At 41.2% G+C, this 26,180-nt stretch overlaps 1 protein-coding gene across 1 annotated transcript; it reads left to right on the top strand.

Moving 5' to 3' along the window:
- Positions 1-142: 142 nt before the first annotated feature.
- On the top strand, positions 143-25,465 carry CRLF3 (cytokine receptor like factor 3). Its single transcript, XM_066616050.1, has 8 exons — positions 143-293; positions 7,331-7,538; positions 8,529-8,616; positions 9,400-9,577; positions 12,004-12,226; positions 14,258-14,390; positions 21,870-21,982; positions 22,461-25,465. The coding sequence occupies exons 1-8, from the start codon at positions 165-167 to the stop codon at positions 22,712-22,714; spliced, it is 1,326 nt and encodes a 441-aa protein (XP_066472147.1). The 5' UTR covers positions 143-164; the 3' UTR covers positions 22,715-25,465.
- The last annotated feature ends 715 nt before the right edge of the window (positions 25,466-26,180 follow it).

Raw genomic sequence — 26,180 nt, 5'->3', positions numbered from 1 at the left:
CCTGTGCAGGTCCTCCAGATCGCACCCAGAAAAAAAGAAGCCAGGAGCAGAGTCGACCCCACCCTTTTCCTGCACCCGGATGTCAGGGCTTCCGGATGTGAGGCTGCTGCCAGTAGTAGGCTTGCCACGGCCTCCCGCCCTGCGAGCGGACTACCGACGGGGGCATGGAGCTAGAGCTGGAGCTAGAGACGGAGACGTTGTTGCAGGAGGCTCGCGAGAGTATCGAGGCGGCGCGCACCTACCGTCGCGAGCTGCAGCAGCGCCTGAAGGGGCTCCACCTGGCGCGCCAGCAGGTACCGTGGTGGGCGTGGCGCTCCCTCCTGCGGAGGCTGCAGGGGAACTGGTTGGGCGCGTGCCTTCCTCAGCGCTTCGGGGCTGCTGGTGGATGCAGCGCCTGCCAGGGTTGCCCGGGTAAACTTTTGCTCTTTCCTCAGCCCGTAGCTCCAGAAATGTTATTCATAAGTAGTTAGTAAGTGGCTGAGGAGTTAATTCAGTTGCTACATCTCCCCCCTACTAGGGCAGTGTTTCTCAATCAGTGGTACGTGAGGTGGTGTCTGGTGGTACTCACAGGACCCCTGTCTCCTTGCAGTGCAGGGACAGGCGATGGGGAGGGAGGCAGGTGAGGTAGAGCCTCCCCACTGCAGTGCTTCGAAAAGTGCTGCCGCTGTGGGAGGTGCGCAGGCACCCACAACCTGTGTGTGGGTTGTGGGTGCCTGGGCACCTCCCATGGTGGGGGAGTCCCTGCAGGAATGTGACACCACAAAGCATGCTTTCCCACACTCAAAAAAGCCCTTTCCCACACTCAAAAAAGCCCTCCCATCCACCCGAACCTCTTACTGGTGTTTGTTGTATTGCATCTAGTCTCCCAATGCGGAAGTAACTGGTAATGATGTCATCACCACTTACTTCTGGTGGCACCATGTGGACCATGTGAAGTGGTATGGCAGAGGAAAAATGTTGAGAAACACCATAGTAGGGTTTCTGTAACTTTAGGTAGCACTGTGCAGGTAGAAATTCCACTAGGGAAGATTTCCACAACATCACATTTCCCTTCTCTATACAAGGGCTGCTTCAAATGCGGTATTATTACAAATATATGAAAACGATGCTACTGTTTCCAGCGTATGAGGTTGTTTATCTGGTTGAAGCATTTTGGACCTAAAGAAGGATTACCCTGAAGCAAAATACATAGGAAATCCAATATTGAAATAGTTCAGGACACCTTTATACAGTATACCTTGTAATCTAGCAGAGTGGTTCCCAAACTGTGGATCTGGGACCCACCAGTGGGTCATGACCCAGTGGTTGGTGAAACTGACAGGGCAGATTAGGCTATGTGCATCCAGGGTTAAACAAGCTGTTTAGGCCTTTTATAGGCCTTGAGCTATTACAAGACCTTAATTCATTCATATAAGTTCATCTTTAATATATTCATTTATGTAAACTTATATAAATTTATTCAAATTTTAAATGTAAATCAATTCTTTTTTTCTCATCCCCTGAAACAGTGTCAGAGAGAGGATGTAGCCCTCTTGTCAAAAACCTTGGACACCCCTGCTCTAGGGCCTCTAAAAAGTTTGAGAACCACTGAGCAAGTACTGCCATGGCCTATGGATTTAGTGCTGCAGCAAATCTCTGCCAATGTCAATTCTCCCACCTCTAAAATTGATTTATAGTGATCCCTATCACTGGGTTATGAAGAAAATCAATAGACTGCAAAGCATTTTGTACAATATAATGTATGTTAGAAATAAATGCCCAAAGTTTCAACGAAATAGCATTGTACTGAACTGGAATGATTGATATTGTGTGCACACACACTCAATATGTATCTATTTGCATCGATGTTCCTAAAACAATAAATGTAGAAGCTACAGCTGAGTACACATATGCTCATTCGGCTTAATCCTGTGCATATTTACTGAGAAGTAATCCTGCTGTGCTCAGTGGGGCTTATTCCCAGGCAAGTGTGTAAAGGATTACAATTTACAATAGGGATGCAATCAGAATTTATGAAAACTACATGCGGTGTGGAGAAAATAGCTAGAGAGAAGGGGGGAACCAGTGCTAGAATTTGAGATCCCCCAATGAAATTGATTAATAATGGATTCAGGACAGACTGAAGAAAGTCAATTCTTCACTCAGTGCGTAATTAACATGGAATTCACCACTGATGGTGAATGCCCCTGATCACTTTAGAAAGGATTAGAAAAAAGAATGGAGGATAGATTTATCAGTGGCTCTTAGTTAAATAGAATTTCCATGTTCTGAGGCAATATACCACTAAATACCAGTTACTGGAGAGCAGGGAAGGAATTTGGTCCTGCAATTGGGCTTCCCTGAATAGTAGGCTTAGTCTTTGTGGGAAACAGGATACTGGGCTCTATGGTCCTTTAGTCTGATTCAGCAAAAGGCTAAAGGGTTGGCAGCCTGGTCCCAAGCATTTCTCCTCTGAAATAAGACCCATCAGTTTCAATGAGATTTTCTTCCACAATTGTTGGCATAACATTTCAGCCTTGGGCAAAATTGTAGGGCAGTGATTCTCGCACATTTAGTACCAGGAACCACTTTTAAAAATGAGAATCTATCAGGACCCACTGGAAGTGATGTCATGACCAGAAGTGACATCATCAAGTAGGAACATTTTTCACAATCCTAGGCTGCAATCCTACCCACACTTACCTAGGAGTAAGTCCCATTTACTATCATTGTTAAAAGAATATACATAGTAACTTGTTAAAAGTACAGTTCTGTAACACTTCCCCAAATGCAGTCACATACCTTGATTAGCACCAAGTCTAATATATTGAAATGGATGGGGACCCACCTGAAATTGGCTTGTGACCCACCTAGTTTGAGAAACATTGTTTTAGGGCAACACAGTTCTTATTGAAATATCACTAGCCGTGTTCTGAAGAACCATTTTGCTGCTGTTCAGTGGATTGTACAACAGACTGCGGGCGTCTTTCAAAGCTCCTCCAGGTGTGAAAGTATGTACTATATATGATGGCAGGACTGCTGAGACCCCCCAAAAAAGCTACATTATATGTTCTTCTTGGTCAAGCTTTATTAGAACATGTCATTAATTTACCTGAATGTTGTATGGCCATGCTTACGCTTGCTATTTTGAATGCTTCTTTTGAAAGTTACATCCTGGTTGCACAACTAAAGGAAAAATATTAAAACAGACTTGGACATCACAGGCAGAATCCTGTAAAACTGGAAGGTTACACCACATTTTAGAATGTGTTTGGTATAAGGTTTTACGCTGCGTTCCTTTTAACCTACATCTGACTTATCAGCTGCGATACAAGGACATCTGCAAGAGGGATCTGAAGGCCTTAGGAGTGGACCTCAACAGGTGGGAAACCCTGGCCTCTGAGCGGCGCGCTTGGAGGCAGGCTGTGCAGCATGGCCTTTCCCAGTTTGATGAGACACTTGGCCAACAGTCTGAGGCAAAGAGGCAAAGAAGGAAGGCCCATAGCCAGGGAGACAGACCAGGGACAGACTGCACTTGCTCCCAGTGTGGAAGGGATTGTCACTCCCGAATTGGCCTTTTCAGCCACACTAGACGCTGTTCCAGAACCACCATTCAGAGCGCGATACCATAGTCTTTCGAGACTGAAGGTTGCCAACACTCACATCTGACTTGCTCATCTGCTGTAGCACCAGTGCTGTTATGTTGCAGCCCTGAATTGCTGCCCTGGTGCAACCATTTATTTATTTGCACTGATGTTTTGTTCATAGTACAATAGGATGTGTTGCGTTTCTTCTGCAAGCAAGAAATTTTGCATCTGTTGCTCTGTCCTTTTTGTCATGCATGGAGAGGACTAAACAATTTAGGAGAGGACTAAACAATTTGAAAAAAGTTGTTCTTCCGTCTCCCTTCCCCCTTCTGTCCACCTCTGTTTCATGTGAGCGCTTCCTTTTTTTCTTTTGTGATGTGCTGAAATAACAAGTGAAAAAAAGTCACTGCATGGCAGGAGACTACAAAGTCCTATGAATGTGGCTTAAAGAGGAAGTTAGCTTTACATAATTGGAGAGCATCCTGTGTTTGTCAGTACTTCTAAAGCCAGATGTAACTTCTTGATCTAACGCCTCAGCAGCCTGTCTGTATGAGAGGCTTTTCCCCACTTACATCTGGCTTGGTACTGATTTCTCTCCTACTCAGCAATTTTATTCCCTCCCTCCAAATTAGATTTATGACCTATATTGTGTCAGCTGCTGTATTTTTTCTGTAAGGGTCAATCTGGAATGAGTCTTGGGTGCATGCACACCAGTCCCTGCCATGTCGGGAAGAAAGCATGTGACCTGTGATTCTTTAAATGCAGCATCTCCATGGTTATTTGAATACTCATTTTTTGGGGGAAAAAGACCTACTGTATTCAGATCAGGGAATCTTGCTTTGTAGAAGGGAATGTTGGGTATTACTCTGTGTGAAATGTATCTAAATTGATTCAAAGAGTCTGAACAGATTACTGAATACTTTAGAGTTGGTGTCAGATCTGGAACTAAATCCACTTTTTAAAAATGATTCAACTTCCTCATATGGTATGGCCTTGTTTGCTTGTTACTTTTGCTCTACAGGAAGAAGGAGGAATGTATGAGAGACTGAGCCTCTTGTACAGAGCTGAGAATTCTCCCTGGAACATAGCAGATAATTTCTTTGAAGAGTCTATTGGCAATTTTGACAATTTCTTCATCAAAATTTAAATCTTCTCTCTTGAAGAAATTGTTCATAATGCTCTAAACTTTCTTAAATTACATTATTCTTTTCTCCCCCATTGAATTGGGGTATTAGAAGGGAGAGTATTTCAAGAGTTAATCAAATCTGTGTGATGTAGTGGTTAGAGCAGCCATTTTCAACAACTGTGCTGTGGCACACTGGTGTGCTGTGGTCTGCAGATGTGAGAGTTTGGGGGAGGATCATTTGTTTGTAGGGCCACTGGGGAATGTGAGCCCCTGCTGTCATTGCAGTGTGTTTTGTCAGTTGTCAAAAACGATGGTGTACCTTGACAATTTTAGTGCCTTGTCTGTGCCATGAGATGAAAAAGGTTGAAAATCACTGGGTTAGAGTGTTGGACTTCAGCCAGGGAGACCTGGATTCAGATTTTCCTTCAGCCATGAAGGTTATTGGGTGACCCTGGGTCAGTCTCTCTCAGCTTAAGCTACCTCGCAGGTTGTTGTGAGGATAAAAATGTGATAAGCAACAACCATGTATGCCCAGTTTGCTTCTCAGTGGTGCAAGGTAGGAAATACTTGTGAAGAATAATAACAAATGAAACTGATGACAAGAGACCTGTGTAGAATGAGTGAGAATGCTGTGCTTACTAATCACTCTTTCTCTTTGTCTGTTTTCTGAGCAAAAGCTGCCTGCATTGCTTTATGCTTTTCTTTATAATTCTGTAGGCAGGATACACATTTTTGTCAAGATGAGAAATCTAGAATTTTGAAAAGCACACCAAATTTGTGATGGTGATTCTACTTTCCTATTCAGTGAAACCTGTGCAGGTTTTCAGACTCACTTGATTGGACCTCCTGATTCCCTTTACTTTAACATAGGCACAGTGGACTCTGAATTTTATCAAAGGAGTGGTTTCTCAAATGAGAATTTCAAAGCCATTAAAATCAAAATGGCTTCTCCCCCCTCTCCAACTAGAGTTAGCTTCCTGGGAGGAAAAATAAAGATACAGTATCTGTACTTGTATTTCCCTTCTGAACTCCCATTGGGCTGGTAGCAGGCTGGGGAGGGGGATAATTAGATTGGGGAGATGGTAGGGGAAAGAGTTAAAAACCTCTCCCATCACTACTACTTTGATCAAATCCAGAGCCCTGTGTGCCTAAGTTACAATTTTTTAAAAGACTAGGCAATCTGATCAAACTTGAATGTTGGCTTAATTTTGTATGTTGCAGGAACACTGAATCCTGCTGTCGAGGATTTTTTATTTAAAAATAAAAAAGCTATGCAGGGAGAAAATTAATATTCCAAGCACTTAAGCCAATCTTGAAAGCTTGGGATTTGGAGAAATGATTTCTGTAGGGCTGTCCTTCAGCTTCCACAGTACCTAGTTTGCTGCATTTTCCTGTGGAAACTTTTGGAACTTGTTTCTCCTGGAGACCGGATCTTGATGTAGGAGTTTGCTTTGCAGAGCTAAGAATACAGACTGGGCTGCTAATTTTAGGTTTCCGACACATTTAGTTGGACACACATGCAGGTTCTAATTCTGTTCTGCTAATGGTTTTGAGAGCATTTCAAAAGCATGCTGCATGATGACTCATTCATAGTTAAAAGAGATCTTTTTTGTTAACTTCTATGGACTAGTAGAAAGATTAGTAGCAATTAGACTGCAGCTCTTACTCAGTCCCACATAATTCAGAGGGACTTCTTTCCAAGTAAGCATATATAAGTTTCGACAGTTATAAGTTTCCTTTAATTAGTTGCTTCTACAAAAACTTGTTACTGAATGCTTTGCAAAACGTCCTGATTTGTGAGTGCCTGTTGTAGACGCTTCACTTTTTTTGTATGCCTCAGTTGCATTGAGCATTAGTAGCAAAGTTGATCCATTTTTTCCTTCATTCCTTCTGCCTTTTTTGCAGGTGTTTTATGTTGATTGTACTGAGGTACATTTGTTCATTGTTGTAAGGTAGCATGTGAACTTTGGTATGACTTCTGTTGGCAAATACAGGCATCCATGTTCAGAATGGTGTCCTCTTCTGCCAACCTTTGGTGACGGAGGAGATCCTAGGCAGAAGGGACAAATGAAGAGCGTGAGGCCTGGACCACCGTGAGAAGCTGTTAGCAAGAGCTTGGTCTTCAAGGTTCTCTATAGTTGTTGTATCAGCCCTGAGCAACTAGAGACTGGAGGTATTTACCCAGTAGCTCTACCTCTTGCTGGATCTTCTCAAAAATGTGCTCAAAAAAGCACATGTGGGGCCTTGGTTGTTCTTCCTGCAGAGGCCTAGTCTTGTCAAATGGATATTGCGTTGCCAGACTGTGGCTTCCGCACAGGACCACCATCGTTGTCATTGCTCCTGAGGTGGTAGTGTAGAGTCTCAAACTGGGATTCTGACGGGAGGGAGGAATTTGGAGCTCTCCCAGGTGGGATGTCATCTAAGGGAGGGGCCTCTAGTAGTCACTAGGGTTATTGAGTTCCCATTGTCCGCATCAGTACTAAAAACTGCTACAGAACTTGCTCTTTCTCCTTCTCTTTAAAGGAGTTCTCATAGGGTTCAAATGCTGGTGAGTCCTGACAATTGTAAGAGCCTATTTTGGTCCATTCTACCACCGCACCAATGCCAAGATTGTATTGTTTCTTTTGTCTTCTTGCAGATCAAGGACAGTGCAGCCCTGACAAGAGATGTCCTTGAGCAGCATTTTAATGACTTAAAAGGGACCCTGAAGAAGCTACTGGATGAGCGGCTTGTGTCCTTGCTGCAAGAAGTGGATGCCATAGAACAAGAGAGCATCAAACCATTGGAGGAGTGCCAGAAGCTAATAGAACATGGAGTTGGCACAGCTGATGAACTCCTCAGGGAAGGTAGGAGGCTGTCTTGTTAAAATGTACATGACTTCATATGTTAAAAGGTGCATTTCCTTTGACAGAGTAGTGATTATTCATTCATAGTGCTTATGACACAAGTGTAGATTTATTGTACTACCTAGAACAGAACTCTGACCCGAGGGGCATTTCAGTGTTGAAATGAAGATTAGAGCATGTCTATGGAATTGTTTTGTCTTTGTGGTGGTGTATAGAATACACAAGGATAGAAAAACCACCTTATTTGAAGCTAGTCCAGTGGCAGAATGCTTAGAGAGGCCAGTGAAGATGGTCCTCAGCTTTCCAGAGTTTGAAGGCTAATGCTGTGTGTTATGGAGGTTGTATGGCTACCCACTACTGCCCTTTGTCACCTTCCATGTTGCCCCCAGTACATTTTTTTAAAAAATTTGCATGATGTGAGCCGTTCTGGTCAGTGTTTCCCATCCTCTCATGTGCAGCCTCCAACAAAGTGGACTAGGCATAAAGAAGAGATTGAGTGCAATGACATTGCATCATGTTTATCTATACCCGGATCAGTAAACAGACAGCACCTTGATCTGCAGACTGTTTCTATGCTGTGAAAAGTTTTACCTGCTGCAGATCAAGTGGTTGTTAAGTGCACAGGAGCAGGCAGGCCCATCTTTTTCTGGTCACTTGGCCACCATACTTGTTAGACATTTTTAGATGGCCTGGGAAGGAAATGGAATGAAGCTAAACCTACAGAGGTGGTCTTACAGTGACCAAGAAAAAGCAACTCAGCAGTGGCTTCTATGGCCAAGTCCATTACACTTTGTCTTGACAGTTTAACTTGTTGACAAGCTTTGTGCCAAGTCAAATAATATCACAACTATACATTTAATGTAAATGTCTTTAAAGCAGCTGTGATTGCTGCATGTGTCTATTTTGGCACCTGCTGCATGTGTCTATTTACTCTGATGTGAAGGGGGTTGTGCCTTTTCAATAAGAAATGCTTACAATGTTTGATTTCAGGAGAAAGTGCTATCCACAGTGTCACAGGGGAAGACAGTGACAAACTTTGCAACTTTACCAAAAAGGCTTTGCATATTCAACTGGATAGGTAAGAGCTTTTGTTTAGTGTGGTGGTGGTGGGGAGCCTTGATGTGTCACAGGGTTGCTTTAGAGCAGTGTTTCTCAAAATGTGCTTTTGGGAGCCCTAGGGCTCCCTGAGATTTATACAGGGCTTCCTGAGCACATCATAAGTTATAGCCATCTGCTTGATCCTGTGCCATTCTGTGCATGTGCGTGCTCTGGGACTCTCCAAGACTCTGTATGTATTGGTGGGGCAATTCAAGACTCGGTTTGGTAGAGGGCTCCAGAGACCAAAACATTTGAGAACTGCTTTAAGAGAACTCTACAGAGAACATTTGAGAACTCTTTTTCCACTTTGGGCATTTGATTTGAATGAAGATGAGCTCTTATTTCAAAGGTAGCATTTGGACTTGCCTATCCTGTTCAACTTCCTGTATGCACCGACAGAACTGATCTTTGTACTAGTGGTCAGCAGTCTTCAACTGGTCCCTCTGAAAGTACAGCCTGCCAGTCATTTGAAATTGCCTGGAAAGCCTGGGCTGGAGAAAGAGACAACCCAGTTAGGCTACAACATTGACTCTTATCAAGAATTTTAACACCAGAGTGTGACATTTCTTCATGAGCAGGCTCTTAAAAGCATTTAGATTTGAGGGATTGGTGTGAGGGAAGAGAATAATAAAATAAGCATATTCTCCCTTGCAAATCCCATCTGTACTCAAATGGACTCCTGAACCCTTTGTACATTCTAAATGTGTTAATAAAGAGTTGCCCTTCAGGCAGTGGTTGTGCTGATAGTATTTTCTTTCTTTAGTTTGCCAGAAGTACCTCCGTTGGTCGATGTACCTTGTTTATCTGCCCAACTGGATGATTCTCTTCTTACAATAGTGAAAAGTCAGATTTTCAATCATGGAACAGTAGCATCTCGACCACCAGTACAAATAGAAGAACTGATTGAGAAACCTGGGGGCATCCTAGTGCGATGGTGTAAGGTGGGCAAAGATCATTTTCAAAATAAGTGGTTAAGTGCACTTTCCTATCAGTTTGTGCTTCAGTTGCTTTGGAATAGTTTATTTTGATTCTGATGTAAACAGCTTTCAATTAGTGCAGCATGAGACAGGGCTTATGTCTTCGCTGGGTTCTTACTTTCTGTGTTTTTTAAAAAAAATCTGCTTTGACTTAGAATCTAATATTGTTTTGATTATTTTCACCTGGCTGCCTGTAGCTGCTTCACAAAATAAAAATAATTTGCTGCAGTTGTATTCTCTTGCTGACACGCAGAGTGCAGAAAACCTGTCAGGGAAGAAGGAATGCTAACCAGTAGTACCCTAGTGGTTAGCATTCAACTGTTCCTGCTCTCCACTTCCCAGATTTACTGGGTCAGCAGTTGAATGGGGGGAACAGGGCAGGAGGTCTGGTCTAGAGGGTAGAGCCTCCGTCTGCCTGAAGATAACATCCACAAGGTCGCCAGTTCGAGGCCACCGGCACCGTGCGACCTTGAAGCAGCTGACAAGCTGAAGCCAAGCTATTCCATCTGCTCTGAGCGTGGGAGGATGGAGGCCAGAATGTGAAGCCAGATTGGAATGAAACACCTGAATGTAGTGGTTCTTGAAAGAAAGAACCTTTCAATTGTAAAAATCCCTATTTAATAAGGGATTTAAATAAAGCCTGCCTATGTAAACCGCCTTGAATAAAGTCTTGAATAAAGACCAAGAAAGGCGGTATATAAATACCTGTTGTTATTATTATTATTATTATTATTATTATTATTATTATTATTATTATTAACTTGGTAGGGAACCTTCTCAGGCTTTGGGAATCATGTGAATGCTGGGGAGCTGTTTGGGAGAAGCCTCCTCTCACAGGAGGGCACAAAACCCAGTGGTCCTTAGTTAAAACCACATCACAGTAGCACCTGCAGATGTGACAACCTACTGAATTGTCCGTGAACACAGACTAGGCAGAAAAGGAGTCAAAATATAGCCAGTTTATTAAAAACTGAAAAGAAAAATGAATTAAACAAAGTGGGGAAAGGGGTGGAAAAATGTATGAGGTGGAAAGCTTCTCCTCCAGATTAAAGGCTCTGGGATACTTGCATGTACTGTACAATATAAGTAGCAGCTATAAATGCCATGATTATATGGCTTACTAGTGAATTCTTTGCAATGGTGCTATCATTAAATTATCGTTCACCCAGTGTTGAATCTTGCATCTGGTCCTCTATGAAACGAAACTCATGATGCAGTCTCTGTGTGTCTGTGCTTCATTGTCTTTTTTTTTTTAACAACCTCTGGTGGGTAAGGAGATTGAATGAGTTTAGATTTTATGCAGACATTTTGTTCACTTTCCTCCTGGCCTCTCTTCCATGCACCTTGAATGCTGTTCCTTCTGTGGAAGATCTGTAGAGTCTCTGATCTGTGCAAGTGGAGGTGTAAATTAATCCAGGCTACAGCCCAAGAGGCAACTGAGGAAAAAGGCTGTCTGAGAAGGAAAATTCATAGTTCTGTTCTTTTTTGCAATGTATTATGTTGTTATACCCTTATAGTTCATTCTCTCATCTACTTTCTGATTTCCTTCAAAGAACCAGTCGATAGAAGCAAGTTTTTATGTAGAAGAATTAAATGGTGGTTCTCCTACCCTGTTGACTTGCCTTTTTTCCCCTTTTCTACCCCCCTCCCATCGACTTTCCATGCTTTAGACTAGTGCCCCTTGAACTGGATTGCCCTTCTACACCAGGTATCTAATTTCATGGCAAAATCTGATACTGCTAGAGAAGTACCAGTGAATTACGAAACAAGACTAACATAGTATGATACGTAGTGCATATTTTTGAGAAAATATTTTCACTTAAGAAAATCAAGTATCCAGTTTCATGATTGTGAAGATGCTTCTGAAACTATACAAGCAGTGGCTCAGTTCAGCCCCTGAACTTTACAGTACAGCAGGGCTTCTCAAACTGGGGCGTTGCAATGCCTCAGCCAGAGGGTCCTTGCCTCTGCCCCCTTAAGGGGCGGGAGCAGGGGGGAGGCAGCAATGTGATCCCCAGGATTACGTTGCTAAGGGGGGGACGCAGGGACTGGCATTTACTTACCAGTCCCTGCAGCAGCCTTCCAGGAACGTATTCCCCATGGATATGGGGCACATCTGTATTGTGTCTTCCTTGCTTGAGTATAGGTTTAAGCTTTTGTTACACAACATTTTAGGTGTTTTCTGTGGACTACAACAAGGGTTTGATGTTGTAACTTTGGACTTTTGCCTGTGTGGCAGGAGAGTTTGCCTTGTCCCACCTTTCCTTCAAAGAAATTTTTCCTGCTGTCTTAACTATGACTGTTGGCACGTATCTTTCTGGATTTAGGCAACCAATGTTGCATTTCAGAGAGCTAGACAGTATATTAATCCAATCAATTGCTCTGCATAGGTTGATGAGGACTTCATACCTCAAGACTACAGGCTTCAGTATCGCAAGACCACTGCCAGTCACTTTGAAGATGCATATGTTGGCTCAGAGACTGAATTCATAGTCTTGCATATTGACCCCAACATTGATTATCAGTTCAGGATTTGTGCTCGTGGAGGTGGTCGTCAGGAATGGAGCCCATGGAGTGTTTCTCAGATTGGTCGGTCTACATTGGTGCCTCATGGTATAATTTTTATGTTCTTTAATCCTTTATTCAGTAACATAAGTTCATGGATGCTACATAACATGGTATCACACAGAAGAATTGTGTAATATTTCAACCTAACCCGGCCTGTAATGCTCATCTCCCATACTCTCTAACTCCTTGTTTTTTATTGCATTCCCTCACCTCCTCCCATAGCTTATCAGTGTGCTTTGCTCCAGATTGTAAAACATTTAAAAAGCATCTTTAGATCCAATTAGTCTCCAAATTATTATTTTTTAAAACCTATCTCATTCATATGCTATTTTCACTTCTTGTAAGAAAATCAATACTTGCACAACTCAATCACAAAGATGTTTGTTTGAAACAAATTGCAGTGATTTTTCAGATAAGACTGCAATCTTGAACAACCTTGCTAGGATATAAGTCTTGTTGTTCCCAGTGGAAGGTACTTCAGAGTATGTTTTTTAAAAATTCTACTTTGTAGAAGGAGTAGAAGCAAAACTTTTAATCTGCAAATGGCTCACTTGTTTTCCTAGACATCTGTGACTTGATCCTAGATGCACTTAGTTGAAAGACAATTCCATTAAAATGAATTGGACTGGCTTGCTGCTATGTATGTTTAGATTTGGACTGTTAGGATTACAAAACTAATGCTGAAATATTATGTTGTAGTTGTCCATTTAATTAATACTGAAATATTACATTTTAGCTGCCAATACTTTTAATTAGTATTATACAGTGAAAATAAAACTTGTGCTTGCGTTGCATTCATGGAAAAGCTACTTCCCTTTGTTTACTATGAGGACAAAATGGATTTCAAGTGTTTGGTGTGCTTCATGGATATGATCTCAGAAATCCTTAGAACAGTCCTGTGAGGTGGGTTCTTATTACCCCCAGTATATATTGAAAAGTGGAAAGTGATTGTGGAATTCACAGCCAAGGTCTGAACCAGCAACTTCCCATCTTAGCCACTACACTGTACCAGCTCTCTGAGCTTTAACTAAGCTATTGACTCTTAGTAGAGCACTTGGTTACTGCTAGCATTTTTAAAAATGAAAACAATATTCTTAAGCTGGGAATGGGAGGGGGGGAAGAAGTGAGGAAAGTGTGGTATGGGCAGGGCAGCAATTTAAAAGTTGCCAAGAAAACGTAGCATTTTTTTTGCCTTGAGGAACTGTATGAAGTTGGGCAAGTATGCAGTACAGGTGGAACCTTGGTATCCACTGATTTGGTATCCAGTGATTTGACTCACTACTGATACCAAGGTCAACCTTTAAATGCCTTGTAACAAGGGGGGAAACGCACCAAAATCTCATTTCCTACCTTTGCACTGTTAAATAATTTCATTCCATTTAATTCCATTATTCACCACAATGTGATATAATGTGACTGAATGTGACTGAATGTGATATAGCATCTATACCAATGCATTCTGGGGTGACAATGGAGGAGCAAGAGTGAGTCTTTAAAGCTATTTGTGCACTGATTTGGAGTCCACTGATTTTTTTTTATCAACTAGGGCAGTTTTTCTCAAACTGTGGGTCAGTACCCACTAGGTGGGTTGTGAACCAATTTCAGGTGGGTTCCCATTCATTTCAATATTTTATTTTTAATATATTAGATTTGATGCTCCCATGGTAGGTGACTACATTTGGGGACATTACAGACCTATACTTTTGATAGGGTACTATGTGTATTCTTTTAACAATGATAGTCAATGGGACTTACTTCTGGTAAGTGTGGGTAGGATTGCAGCCTAGGATTGTGAAAAACTTTCTGCTTGATGATGTCACTTCCGGCCATGACATCACTTCCAGTGGTTCCTGACAGATTCTCATTCTAAAAAGTGGTTCCTGGTGCTAAATGTGTGAGAACCACTGCACTAGGGGTTCTGAGATGGAACCCCCATGGATAATGAGGCACAACCTATAATTGAAAATAGCTGGTGCCAACAATCTTGAGGATCCTGCATCTCATTTTGGGGTGGTTTTTTCCAGCCTGGTCACTAAGCACTGGTGTTTCTGTTACTCTTTCTACTTGCCTTGTTAGAATGGGCGGCTGGCTTCGAAGGCTACAGCTTGAGCAGCCGAAGAAACATTGCCCTGCGAAATGATTATCAGTCAGGTGGAGTGTTGTACTCAAAGGCACCAACCTATTATTGCGGTCAGACATTAACATTCCGGTAAGTACGTGCTGTATAAAATTTGTCATGTTCTTTTTCCCCAAGTAGAATTCCTTGAATTAATATATGTGTGCCTCAAATCATAGCTCCTATAAGCATCAACTCCGTGACTTATACCTTCCATTGTTAACGCACTAACTTCAACACTTGTCTTATGAATGATGTGCTATCATTCCTTGAGGGCAAAACTAGCATAGCCATTCTTTGCAAGTGGAAGCTCTAGATTTCTGCACTAGCTCTGTGATATTGTGTTCAAAATTATGAATAAACTAAGGATAGTGGCCAGGTCTAAAAACTACATCTGTGAGCTGCAGGGCCCTTTATGCTGTTAGTGGAGGTATTTGAACACAGTGTTATTTATGTTACTCAGAAGTAAGCACATTGTGGTCAGTGAGATTTGGACTGTAATCCTTTCTTGCTCACCGGAAACAAACACCTCTAGTCACCAGCCAGCAGGACTTAGCAAACTGCTTTAAAATTTGTCTCCAGTTCCCAAGCAGTTTGTGATATATCATGTTGGGAACGGGGGAAAATAGCAGCTGTTTGAAGCCAAAATTCCACATGGTCCAGCACAAGACCTTTATATGAGCCTAAGCAATTCTTTGGGCCCTAGTCTTGATTTGTTTTCTTTTTAGGGCATTTCTAAAATCAAATTTGGATTTTGTTTTGTCTTGTTTTACAGTAATTGAATTTTTCTTCTTGACAAGGCATTGTGATGTAGAGAGAAAGGAATAATATAACATGAAGGGGAGAAAGGAGGCATTGGAACATGGGGAGAAGGATGGGGAGTTTCTGGGGAAACAGGAGAAGGGATGCTGAAGATAACCCCAACCTAGACCCATTCTGCTAAATCTTTCAAGCTTTTCTGTGGCGACCATGTGGGCTGTAAACGTATTGTCTTTAACACTGAAAGCCAGGTGTCTCAGGATCCATTATAGGTTCCATATCCTTGGTTGCATGTGACCACAGCATTGCTATGAATGTTAGTTACAGATACTTTATATATGCTGCAGGGACTATTCCCCCTCCTTTCTTTCATTAGGTCCCATGATGGCTCTAATTTCTGTACATGTATTTCTGTACATTATTTCTGTACATTTCTGTATTTAATTCAAAGAAATCTCATTGATTATAATTTGTGTTGGTCAGTTAGCCCCTTGGCTAGTAATTGCTTTTCTTGGTAATGCTTTCTTGTTTTTGGAACTGTTGCAAAGGCTTCAGTTGCAGCTGTGCTTTCCTTGCATGAGGCAGTGCAGATTAATTTCTATCCATCTTCCATTTAATTTGCCATCTCTCCACTTAATTGTAGCTGACTAGACTTGAGATAGCTGCTTTCTGTGGGGGAAAAGGCTGCTTGGGGCATGTGTCTTTCCAGAATTAAGCTTTCTAATTCATACAAAGAGATTAGAACTCTTGGCAGAGCTGTTGAGCTCCCCCCCCCCCTTGGAATGATGCTGTTTTGATCAGGGGAAGGTCCCTGGATGGTTGCCCTTGTGCCAGTTGCAATTACCAGTGCAAGAGGCATATTCTTGGATTACACAGTCACCTAGCTTTTACAGTCCTTGCTTAATAACCTTCCACCTGTGACAAGAGGCTCCATATGCTACCTCTGAGCTCTCACTAGGATGTCCTTCCCCAAGGTTCACTGGGTACTATTTTTATTTCACCAGAAATCAGAATAAACTGCCTCTGATGCCATAGCTCCCATTCATGATCATGTCTTACAACCATTGATATATACTTATACACTACAAATTTGTCCAGTCTTTTAAAACCAAATTACTAATGGTTGTCACCATGTCCTGCAACAAGTTACTTATAAGGTGTGCAAACAAGAATTTTCTTTAGTTTGTTAGGAAGCTTCTGCTGATCAGTTTCACTGGGTGATGCAGAAAAAAATCTCCCTATAAGTTTTCTTCATGTTTTAATTTTCTTCTACATGTTTTTATTTTGACTTTGGAGTGTTGTGATTGTGTTAAGATCTACAGCTTCTCTAGTTTATATCAATTTCTAAAGCAGTACTTTGCAAACTGAACTGGGGCACCACAGTGGCATGTCTTGAGAAATTAATAACAAAAGATTTCTGTGAGCACAAATGGTATGCTGGGGCAGGGAGAAGTCTGCCTTCTGTATTTCTGTATGATCTGGTCATATGTTCTTCCAGTTTGCTTCTGCAGGGAGCAGGTAATTCTGCTACATCTCTGGAGTGTGTGAGACTTGGGACAACAGCTGTAGATGCAGCAGACTTATTTACTATCAGAGGAGGTTGCCTGTTCTCTGTATGAATCACTGTTGGGCTTGCCTCTTTTCTAGTCAGGATGTACTCTCAGAATAGTGACTGTCATTTGCATATGGTGGGGTTGTGCAAATTCCTCCACTGTTGGATTTTATGCTTGCAAAGTATAAACTTTTCTTTTAATTTGAGAATGTAGTGTGTCTGTGGTTTTAAACCTGGAAAACAAGTATGCCTTCGCTTCTGGAAATTTGGGAAACACTGGTCAGAACTGATTGATCAGAAATGGACCCATTTCCTCTATTGCCTCTAGACTTTCTTTGTCACTTGGGTTCATATTCCTTTCCCCCAATTGGTTTTCCAGTAAGAATAATCTTACTTCAGATGTGGGGATTTCCTTGCTTGGGATTTTCTTCCTTTCTTCTTGGGGGTCCTTTCACATTATGGACTATGATGAAGACTTTTCTTGTTCCCTGGCTTGCAAGGATGGTGTGTGCCGGAGAGAAACTGTAAGACTTGCAACCTGATTCAGAGCAGCAAGACAACACCATCCAGGTCCATGCTTGTGGAAGTATAAAACTGAGTCTAACATAGACTTTAGGAAGAAAATTAAAACATGATGAAAACTTATAGGGAGATTTTTTTTCTGCATCACCCAGTGATACTGATCAGCAGAAGCTTCAGAACAGACTAAAGAAAATTCTTGTTTGTTCACCTTATAAGTAACTTGCAGTACATGGCGACAACCACTAGTATTTTTGTTTTAAAAGATTGAACAAATTTGTGGTGTATAAGTATATATCGGTGGTTGTAAGACGTGATCATGAATGGGACCTGCAGCATCAGAGGCAGTCTATTCTGATCATCAGCTCCAAATGTACCCAGTGTTAGAATATAGGTAATTTTGGCAGAAGGAACCCTTATGAGATCAGACCATTCTTGGAGGGAGCTTCTGTTCATGTAAGTGCTTCTCTGGATGCAATTCATAGTTAGAAGTAACAGATTATGTGACATTGAGAGTTGTAATCACTTTGTACTGTTGCATTCAAAGAAAATAGCAATACTTACATTTGAGAGCACTCCAAGAATGTTGAAAGAGTTTGGGGAATATATTAATGTGTTTGGGGGATATAATAATGTGTTGCAGATCTTTTTCGTGCACAGGCTAACCAAATGTTAAATCCAAGGAATACTTTGTGGAGCTGTCTCATTCACTGAAATTATCAGAGAAGTTTTGCTGGTGAAGGATCACTTATTGCAATCTCCCCACACCTGCAAGATATCTGTGAATCGGGGCCAAAATTATTCTTCATAACTAAATTGAATAAGTTACTGGGGTTTAACCATGGGTAATCATAATCTCCTAAGAGAGCATGAAGCTCTAGTGGTACCTTGTTGGCCCTCAAGAAATAAGAATTGTGGGACAAGGGGAATGCTGTTCTGATTTAGTAAGGAGGTCTTTAAAAAATATTAGTGTGACACTGAATAGGCAACAGAAGCATCTGTGTTTGGTTTAATGCAGATCTTCCAACCAAGTTCTCCAGTTTTGAGCCTTGGACTATTGGTACATAAGATGAAAATAGTATTTTAAAAATTGTATCGGCTGACAAGATACAATTTAAAATCGAAAGCAAGACAGCTGGAGCTTATAAATCTCGGGTTTACATTCTACAAACAGGCCTCTTTGTGGATTACTTCCAGATGTAAGAGATTTAGCCTCTTTAGTGTGTGTGCTTTATTTTGCTCTGTTTTGTAATGCAAGCTTTCAGCTATCTGTGACTGTTCCCAGGGGACAACAAAGCTTTGTGGAGGCTTAGGAGCATAATATGGTTCCAATTTTTTGATGTGTACTCAAAATATCATGGAAGAATTAACTTGTGACTGCCTTGCCTGCTCAACACAAGCAAAACCATTTAATTTCTTGCTCTAAAAATACCTAGTTTTTGTGGCTTGACAAAGCATTCCATATCTAGTGTGCTTTTCTTATGATAAATGTCATATCCTAGTGGGAAAACAGGCAGTTTTCTTGCAGTTGTGGGTGCTGATACGTTGAAGAAAGCAGGATCTTGAACGTTTGAGACAAACGATAGGACTTCACCTTGTACAGAGGCATGGGGTAGCATCCTGATTAGCTCTTCTACCATTAGGAGCTCCCTCTACAAATGGAAGGAGTATTCTTTTTGCTCTGGGCTGACCCAACCCTTAATTCAGTCTGATGCAGTGAGTTGAGGATACCCTTCACCCCAAGTCTGCCAGTGCCTCTCTCTAACCTGCCATAGGAATGAGACAAATTGATCCTCTTCCTGCTTGCTGAAAGCCAGTGAAAAAGAATAATCAAGTTTCTTATGGTGCTGTTTCACATAGTTTTGCAAGCCAGGAAGTACAGAACATCTGGTTTTGTTTAATCTATTTCTACCCAGCCCACAGGTGTACACATTTAATCCCTGTTTCGTATATACAATATTGGGCAGAAATGGCTTTAAAAGACTTCTCAAATGAAGTCAAACCTTTTTTTATGTGTTCCTTTGAATAAAAATGGACATCCTGCACTTCCTAGTTGGAAAAACTGTGCAGTGTTGCATGGTAAGGGGCATGAAGTATTGGAACCAGGGTGGCGCCCCCAGTTGCACTGTCCCTGCTCTTGCACGTAAGGTGTTTGTGCAAGTGGAATACCCTCTGCAAATGGAAAGAGCTCCTGATGATAGAAGCACTAGTTAGGACGCTGTTCCAGTCTACCTGGTGTTGCCTGATAACATTCCATTCTATATGTGTTTCTTTTTTCTTAAGAAAGAAAAATAAAATAAAATGCTGGCCCTTTGTAGCATAGCTTTCCTTATGTATGTGGTGGGAGAGTGTAAGCTCTCTGAGCAAGAATTGTATTTTATTCACTTTAAGCAATACATAGCTTAAGAACATGATTGGAACGTAATAAATGATGGGTCATCCCTGGAGCCATAACAATAGATTCCAGATGAGAAAAATTAAACATGGAATGTGACTCTTCCTATTTCCCTAAGTACTTGAATTAAGGGACTGGCTAGGGAGTCTCATACCTTGTTTTGGGCCCCTTAGCTACAATGTTTAGTTATTGAGGGCCATGATATGCTTGAAGGTGGGGACATCAGAGACCCTTAGTGAAACTCATAATTTGAGCAGTGGCTAGAATTTCATATATGCTGCAGGTCAGATCATGACCTGCAAATGCTGGATTTATCCTCACATAGCAGTCTGTCTTACAACATGCTATTTCAAATGGTTTCCATTGATACTCTTATAAAACAAAAGGATGGTGTCTACTTTGGAAGCTAATATCAAATGCTTGCCACAAATATCACAAGCCCTTGCTAGTGAAATGGAGGGGGTGTTGAAGGACACACTCATGAAGTAGTGTTAGAATGTATCCTCCAAGGCCCCCTTAAAGAAAATTGCAGTTGAAGACTATTGGCCCAGTTCTATCCAACTTTCTAGCACTGACACAGCATCAATGCAGCTCCAAAGTAAGGTAACAAACTTTCCCTTACCTTGTGGAGGCCTCAGTGACCTCCCCCCAGCACACAACAGGATGCAGCGCACACCCTGTTGGCATAGCTGCATCAGTACTGGAAAGTGGGATAGGATTGGGCCCTAAGTTCTCAGCAAGAGTACCCAGTCTAGCAGTTGTCTCGCACAGCAGACTATGTGTGGAATGGGGTGGGGTGAGGAGCTACACATAATTATAATTGCCACTGGGCTAAATAGGCTCACCAAACTGTGTTGATTGACTGGATGCAACCCACCAACTATAACCATGTGGGACAGAAACTTGGACATTGTTGTCACAATTTGAGATATTCAGAATTTCTGGACACTAAACATTGCAGAGCTCTTCAAATGCTACACAAAGTGCTGTGCATAAGCTGCTTTTCTTAGAACAGAAGAAATCTGAAGGATACTTAAAGTACAAGTTTGACCTCGATATCTGTGAGGATACTGAAACCAGCAGATAAACGAATCCGTGGTTCCTGTCCATAGAACCTCAGGATGTGACTGGAGATTGATTGATTGATTAGATTTGTATTCCGTCTTTCTCCACGAAGAGCACCCAAGTGGGCTAACAATCAATTTAAAATACCAACAAGGATTCAAATAACATTAAAAATACAAAACACTTAAAAACAATTAAAACAAGATAAAATACATAGCAGCAGTTTAAAAGCACACAGTAAAAGTCATAATTTAATTTAAAAATAATTGGAGATGTTCCCCAGTTGTGTCCCGAGGTGTTCTGAGGCCTGTAGAGGTAGTGCACCGCCAGAGGTGTCAGAAAGGCACTTCCACTTTTTTTGCAAAAAGTGCTTTTCTGGCACCTCTGGGGGCCTCAGCCTCCTGGACGTGACCAGAGAACACCTCTGGTTGCATTCAGGAGCTCTTCACCATGGGTTCAGAACTTGTGATGAGTTAAATCTGTGGGTTCCAAACCTGCAGATAAAGAGGTCAGGCTTGTATTTGGTTTTGTATAGCTCTTTCCCCTATCTTCTTTCAAGTTGAATGTAATTTGATATGCCCACCTGTATGAGAAACATGGTGAATAAGGAAGATACAGTCTATAACAGTGATTTCCAACCTTTTTCATCTCATGGCACACTGACAAGACACCTGCGGCACACCTGCAGACCGTCCGCGGCACACCAGTGTGCCACGGAACAGTGGTTGAAAATGGCTGGTCTATAGCTTATCAACTCTAGTAGACAATAAAATGAGCTTATGTGAATGGAGGAACTGCTCTGTATTTGGAGTTGTGGTTCTCTTTCACCAAGTTGGAAACATTGCTTCCATAAGCTGAAGAGGCTTTCTGCTAGCAGGACACCTTTGGATCCAAGCCAATGATATTGTTGTGTTTAACAACTCATACAGGATGTGGTGACGGCATCTGGCCTGGATGCCTTTAAAAGGGGACTGGACAAGTTTCTGGAGGAAAAATCCATTACGGGTTACAAGCCATGATGTGTATGTGCAACCTCCTGGTTTTAGAAATGGGCTATGTCAGAATGCCAATGCAAGGGAGGGCACCAGGCTGCAGGTCTCTTGTTATCTGGTGTGCTCTCTGGGGCATTTGGTGGGCCGCTGTGAGATATAGTAAGCAGGACTAGATGGGCCTATGGCCTGATCCAGTGGGGCTGTTCTTATGTACATGACATTGTGTCTTCTTGCATCGTTCATATTAAAATTTCACAAAGTGACCAAGCTTTGTGTGTGTTTCTTCCCAGAATTGAAACGGTTGGCCAACAGGACAAAAAAGACAGTATAGGAGTGTGTGTGGAGCAGCAGAACAGCTGTGATTCTTTGCAGCGAGATAAAGCAGTGTGTGTGAGCACAAATGGTGAGTTTTGACAACTTCACTCTTATAAATTCTTTTACATGTGTAGAAATGATAGAGCATGGAGTTTTGGGTAGAAACTGCCCTATTCACTCTAATTAGTGCATTGGCTCAAATTCTAAAACTAGGATAATAGTTCTAGAATTTGAGCCAGTCCTAGAACTGCAGAGTATTATGCAGCAGAAGGGGTGCTTTTAAAGCAGGCTTATAAACAATCACTTGTGGCAAGTGATAATAGTCCAAGGTGACCAAGCATGGCAGTCTTTGAGAGAGAGAGAGAGAGAGTTTTTCTTTCATACTGTTAACCATTGTCACAATGGATTAATGTAGGAATGTGTGGGCAGATGGTCTAGTGAATTTATTATTGTGGATTAATCATTTGTGGACCCAGTACCATCCCTAAGTATGTACTGAATGTTCGTAGGCAGTTGGCATATAAAATAGAATATGTGTGTGTAAACTATTATCTTGATGGTTTCAGGTGCCGTATTTGTGAATGGCAAAGAGATGACCAACCAGTTGCCTCCTTTTACTTCAGGATCAGCTGTGACATTTGACATGGAAGCTGTGAATTTAAGTCCTTCCCACAATGAGGGAGGAAGCTTCAAACTTAGAGTAACAATTAGTTCTAATAACAGGGAAGTGGTCTTTGACTGGGTACTTGATCAGTGTTGTGGTTCTCTGTATTTTGGATGTTCATTTTCCTATCCAGGCTGGAAAGTTCTGGTGTTCTAACTTCTAGCATCTGAAACAGAGATTGTGTTAAATCGTATCACTCTTCAAACTGTTGGTGATGCAATGATTTCGTAGTGCAGATTCTTAAATTGTGTGGTAGTACACAGGTATCAGTCTGTGCAGAACTGAGCCCCTCAACAAATCTGTCTGTGTGATGACAATTACTTGAACTCCGTCCTCTTTACTGAATTCTCTTAAAATACTGATAAAACATTTAGAGTAACTAGGCAAATTAAGTAGGCTTTCATGGTTACTATCAAATTACAAGTGTAGGGTGTGTTTTTACAATGGAAGGGAAAATAGCCAGAACTGAGCCTATTACTATGTACCTATGTACACATGGTTACTGATCTAACGTTTGCCTAATGCTGCTCTCTTGGCTCAGGGTTAACGGACCAAAGATGTATATACATCCTACCATAAGTGGAAGGTACTAAAAAGTAAACTGTAGTTGACATACTTTTGCCAAATGAATCATTTTTTTCTTTTGTCTGTTTGAAAGCTTCCATTGGTGCTTTTTGGCACCTGTAAAATACCAGTGGCAGCTTTATTTACTGCAGCAAAATAAATGTTTTGATATGTAGTACCTCTATCTTGGCTCTTTATCCATATGCCTTAGTTTCAGGCATATTGAACAGAATTGTACAATATATTAGAGAATAAGCTTTTCATAAGGATCACACACTGTCCAATTAAATACTTTGGAATTGTTAGCACTTAAGCTTTATAGTACTACATTTACATGTCTTGCTTCAGGATCTCAGCAGGAAGTCCTACAGAAAGTGCCCCTATGAAGAGGATATCAACACACCCAGTGCCAGCTCTGCATGCTGATGGGACATCTATTTTGTATAAAATGGTTCTGCGTAGATGATGCCATTGACTGTTCTTTAACTCAAAAATGCTCAATCCAAAATTTTGTAGTTACTTCACTATTTTTCTTATCCATGAGTGAAGATGGCAAACTTACAGTAGATGGGGTGGATCGCATAGAAAATGGTCTATGTAAATACATACATAGTGAAATAGAATCTAATTTGTGGAAGTCAGGGTAATAACTACAGTATAATGGCACACAGACAGCATATGGAATAAAGTCTTGAGTTACAAGCATAGGTTTAAGCAAACAAAAAGAAGGTGGTCTACTTGCATTGTTGAAGGATTGCAATGATGTGAAAGTTAAGCTTTTTTTAAACCATGGGTCACTTGCCAACAGTGGCTTCTCATGTGGGTTAGGTACTCAAGCAGATCTGAGTTCTGGCAGTAGCCCTGCAAGCACCAGCCTCATACTATTTCTTGCAGCAGGGTCTAGCTGTTTCACTGTGACAAATTTGTGATACCTAATGCCCCGCCTCCCTTCATCAAGCCTTCAGGCAAGCTGCTGCTGTAAGGCAGGAGGTAGAGCTGGGTGTACCTTGGACCTAGTCCTGTGTTCTATGCTTTCTTCCACAAAGGCAATAGAAGAGAATATAGGCACCCTAGTAACCCTTTCTTCTTTATCTCTTCTTCACACCTGTTCTGTAAAAAGCTGAGATGTTATTTTCTTTGAACCTGATAGGTCCTATTTTCTCTCCTCCAAAAGCAGATTGTACTAAAACCTTTCCCTTACACTGAGACAATCAGCTTGCCTTGTTCTCTTTGTATTAGTGTAGTTGGAAGAGTTTCAGGTTTTGTAGCAGCAAAAACCACTTTCACATTTGACAGCTCATAACTGATCTGTGTGAATATGTACTTGAACAACAGTTTTAACAAAATGTGTACATATCCCATTAAATATGACTCATACATGAGGCCTGTTCACATTGTGCTTTAGCATTTACATGTGATTGGACTTTCTTCCTTTACAATGAGTTGTATGTTCTGTGACATACCTGTAACTCTTTAAGAGTATATTCGGAGCAGGTTGCCCCTCCCCCAGAAGGGACTATGTGTACCTGTACTTCCATCTCATGTAGACAAAACATAGTCTTAACTTGCCTAACAGTCTCCATGCAATGGAATGCATAGGCCCAAGGCTTCCTCCCAGAAATTACTTTCAGCATATGGCAATGTATGAACTCACTGTTCTGGGATTTATTTCAGCCCCTCTGTTCCTGAAGTAAAAGAGGTTAGCACCATCTGTTTGACTTTGTCCTACTAAAGTGAACAGGCAAGCTGAAAGTGGGTATGAAGGGCAGAGTATATTAGCTGACACACACTTGAGAAAAGAGATTAAGAGTTCTGTTGGTTCCATGAGGGGAAAACTGCAAACTATGGGGAAATATGCATCTTGGGTTGAAACCCCTAAGGAAGGGGTCCAAAGACTTGAGAACTTGGCAAGCTATCAGTGATGCCTACAGTGTTGTAAAAAGATTTGAAACTTTTTCATGCTTAATTGGTAAAAGTATTTTTCTTTGAGACAGTGTTAGGAGCAAACTTGAGCTGGAAGCATGTTTTATGAAACTTATACTCATTTACCTCAAGATACCTTAATAAAGTGTGTTTTAGTTTGGTAACAATGACTGGCAATCATATCAAGTTATGGTAAAGTTACAATACATTGAGGTTGGAGAAATTGGTATAAAGCCCTATTTTGGATGGAAGTTAACAGATACTGAGTCTATTAAACATGGGTTAAGTAACTTGCTTTGTTACTCCAACTGATTTTGAACAGCAGGCCCAAGGCAGCTATGCACACACTTCACACAAAAAAGGCCTATCTATGCAAGTAAGGAGTCTGAATCACACACTGGAAAAGACCATATTAACCAACTGACAATGAAGAGCATTTTGGAAATACAGATTAACATACAGTCATTGTTTGAAACTCACTGTATACCATTTGCCTGGGTCTCACTACCTCCATGTATGTGTTTATTTTCACAGAGCAAGGAAGCATAATTCTGATTAGTGTCCATAGTCAGCACTGCAAGTCTATGTGGAAGCTGTCACTACATTATAAGCTGTACAAAATTGATCAAGTACAGTGCTAGCTTTAGCATTGTGCAAACTGTTAAACAAGGATCCTTGCAGACTTAGACTTAATATAAATGCCATACAGTGATTCATTGGGGGGGGGGGCAGTTAAAGCGCTCTCTCATGGTAAACAAACCAAAATATCACAAGTCACAAACACAACTGTATGGTATTTAGACAGGTTCTTATTCTTCCACTTAGGAAAGCCAATACTGTACTAATTAGTAGTAAGCCATTCCTCTTTAACAAATTTTGAAAGCTTTTCAAAAAACTTTTCCTTAAAGTTTACTTTTCAGTAAATCCAACAATGTGCAGTATGTTATTCCAGGTTCATCACATCCTACATTCAGTACTTATGTATACTAATTATATGACTGAATTGACCTATAGTAATTATCTGGTAAATGGTTGGCAAAAGCATCCCTGATGATGCCAATGTTTGTTGTCCAACTACCAATTCTATATTAATATTTAAGTTAAATGGATGCAAGTACAACATGTAAATATGTAC

The sequence above is a fragment of the Tiliqua scincoides genome, chromosome 2 (assembly GCF_035046505.1).
Source record: "Tiliqua scincoides isolate rTilSci1 chromosome 2, rTilSci1.hap2, whole genome shotgun sequence".
Lineage (NCBI taxonomy): Eukaryota > Metazoa > Chordata > Lepidosauria > Squamata > Scincidae > Tiliqua > Tiliqua scincoides.
Note: the sequence above shows the minus strand (reverse complement) of the source record. Positions and strands in the feature narration are given on the sequence as shown.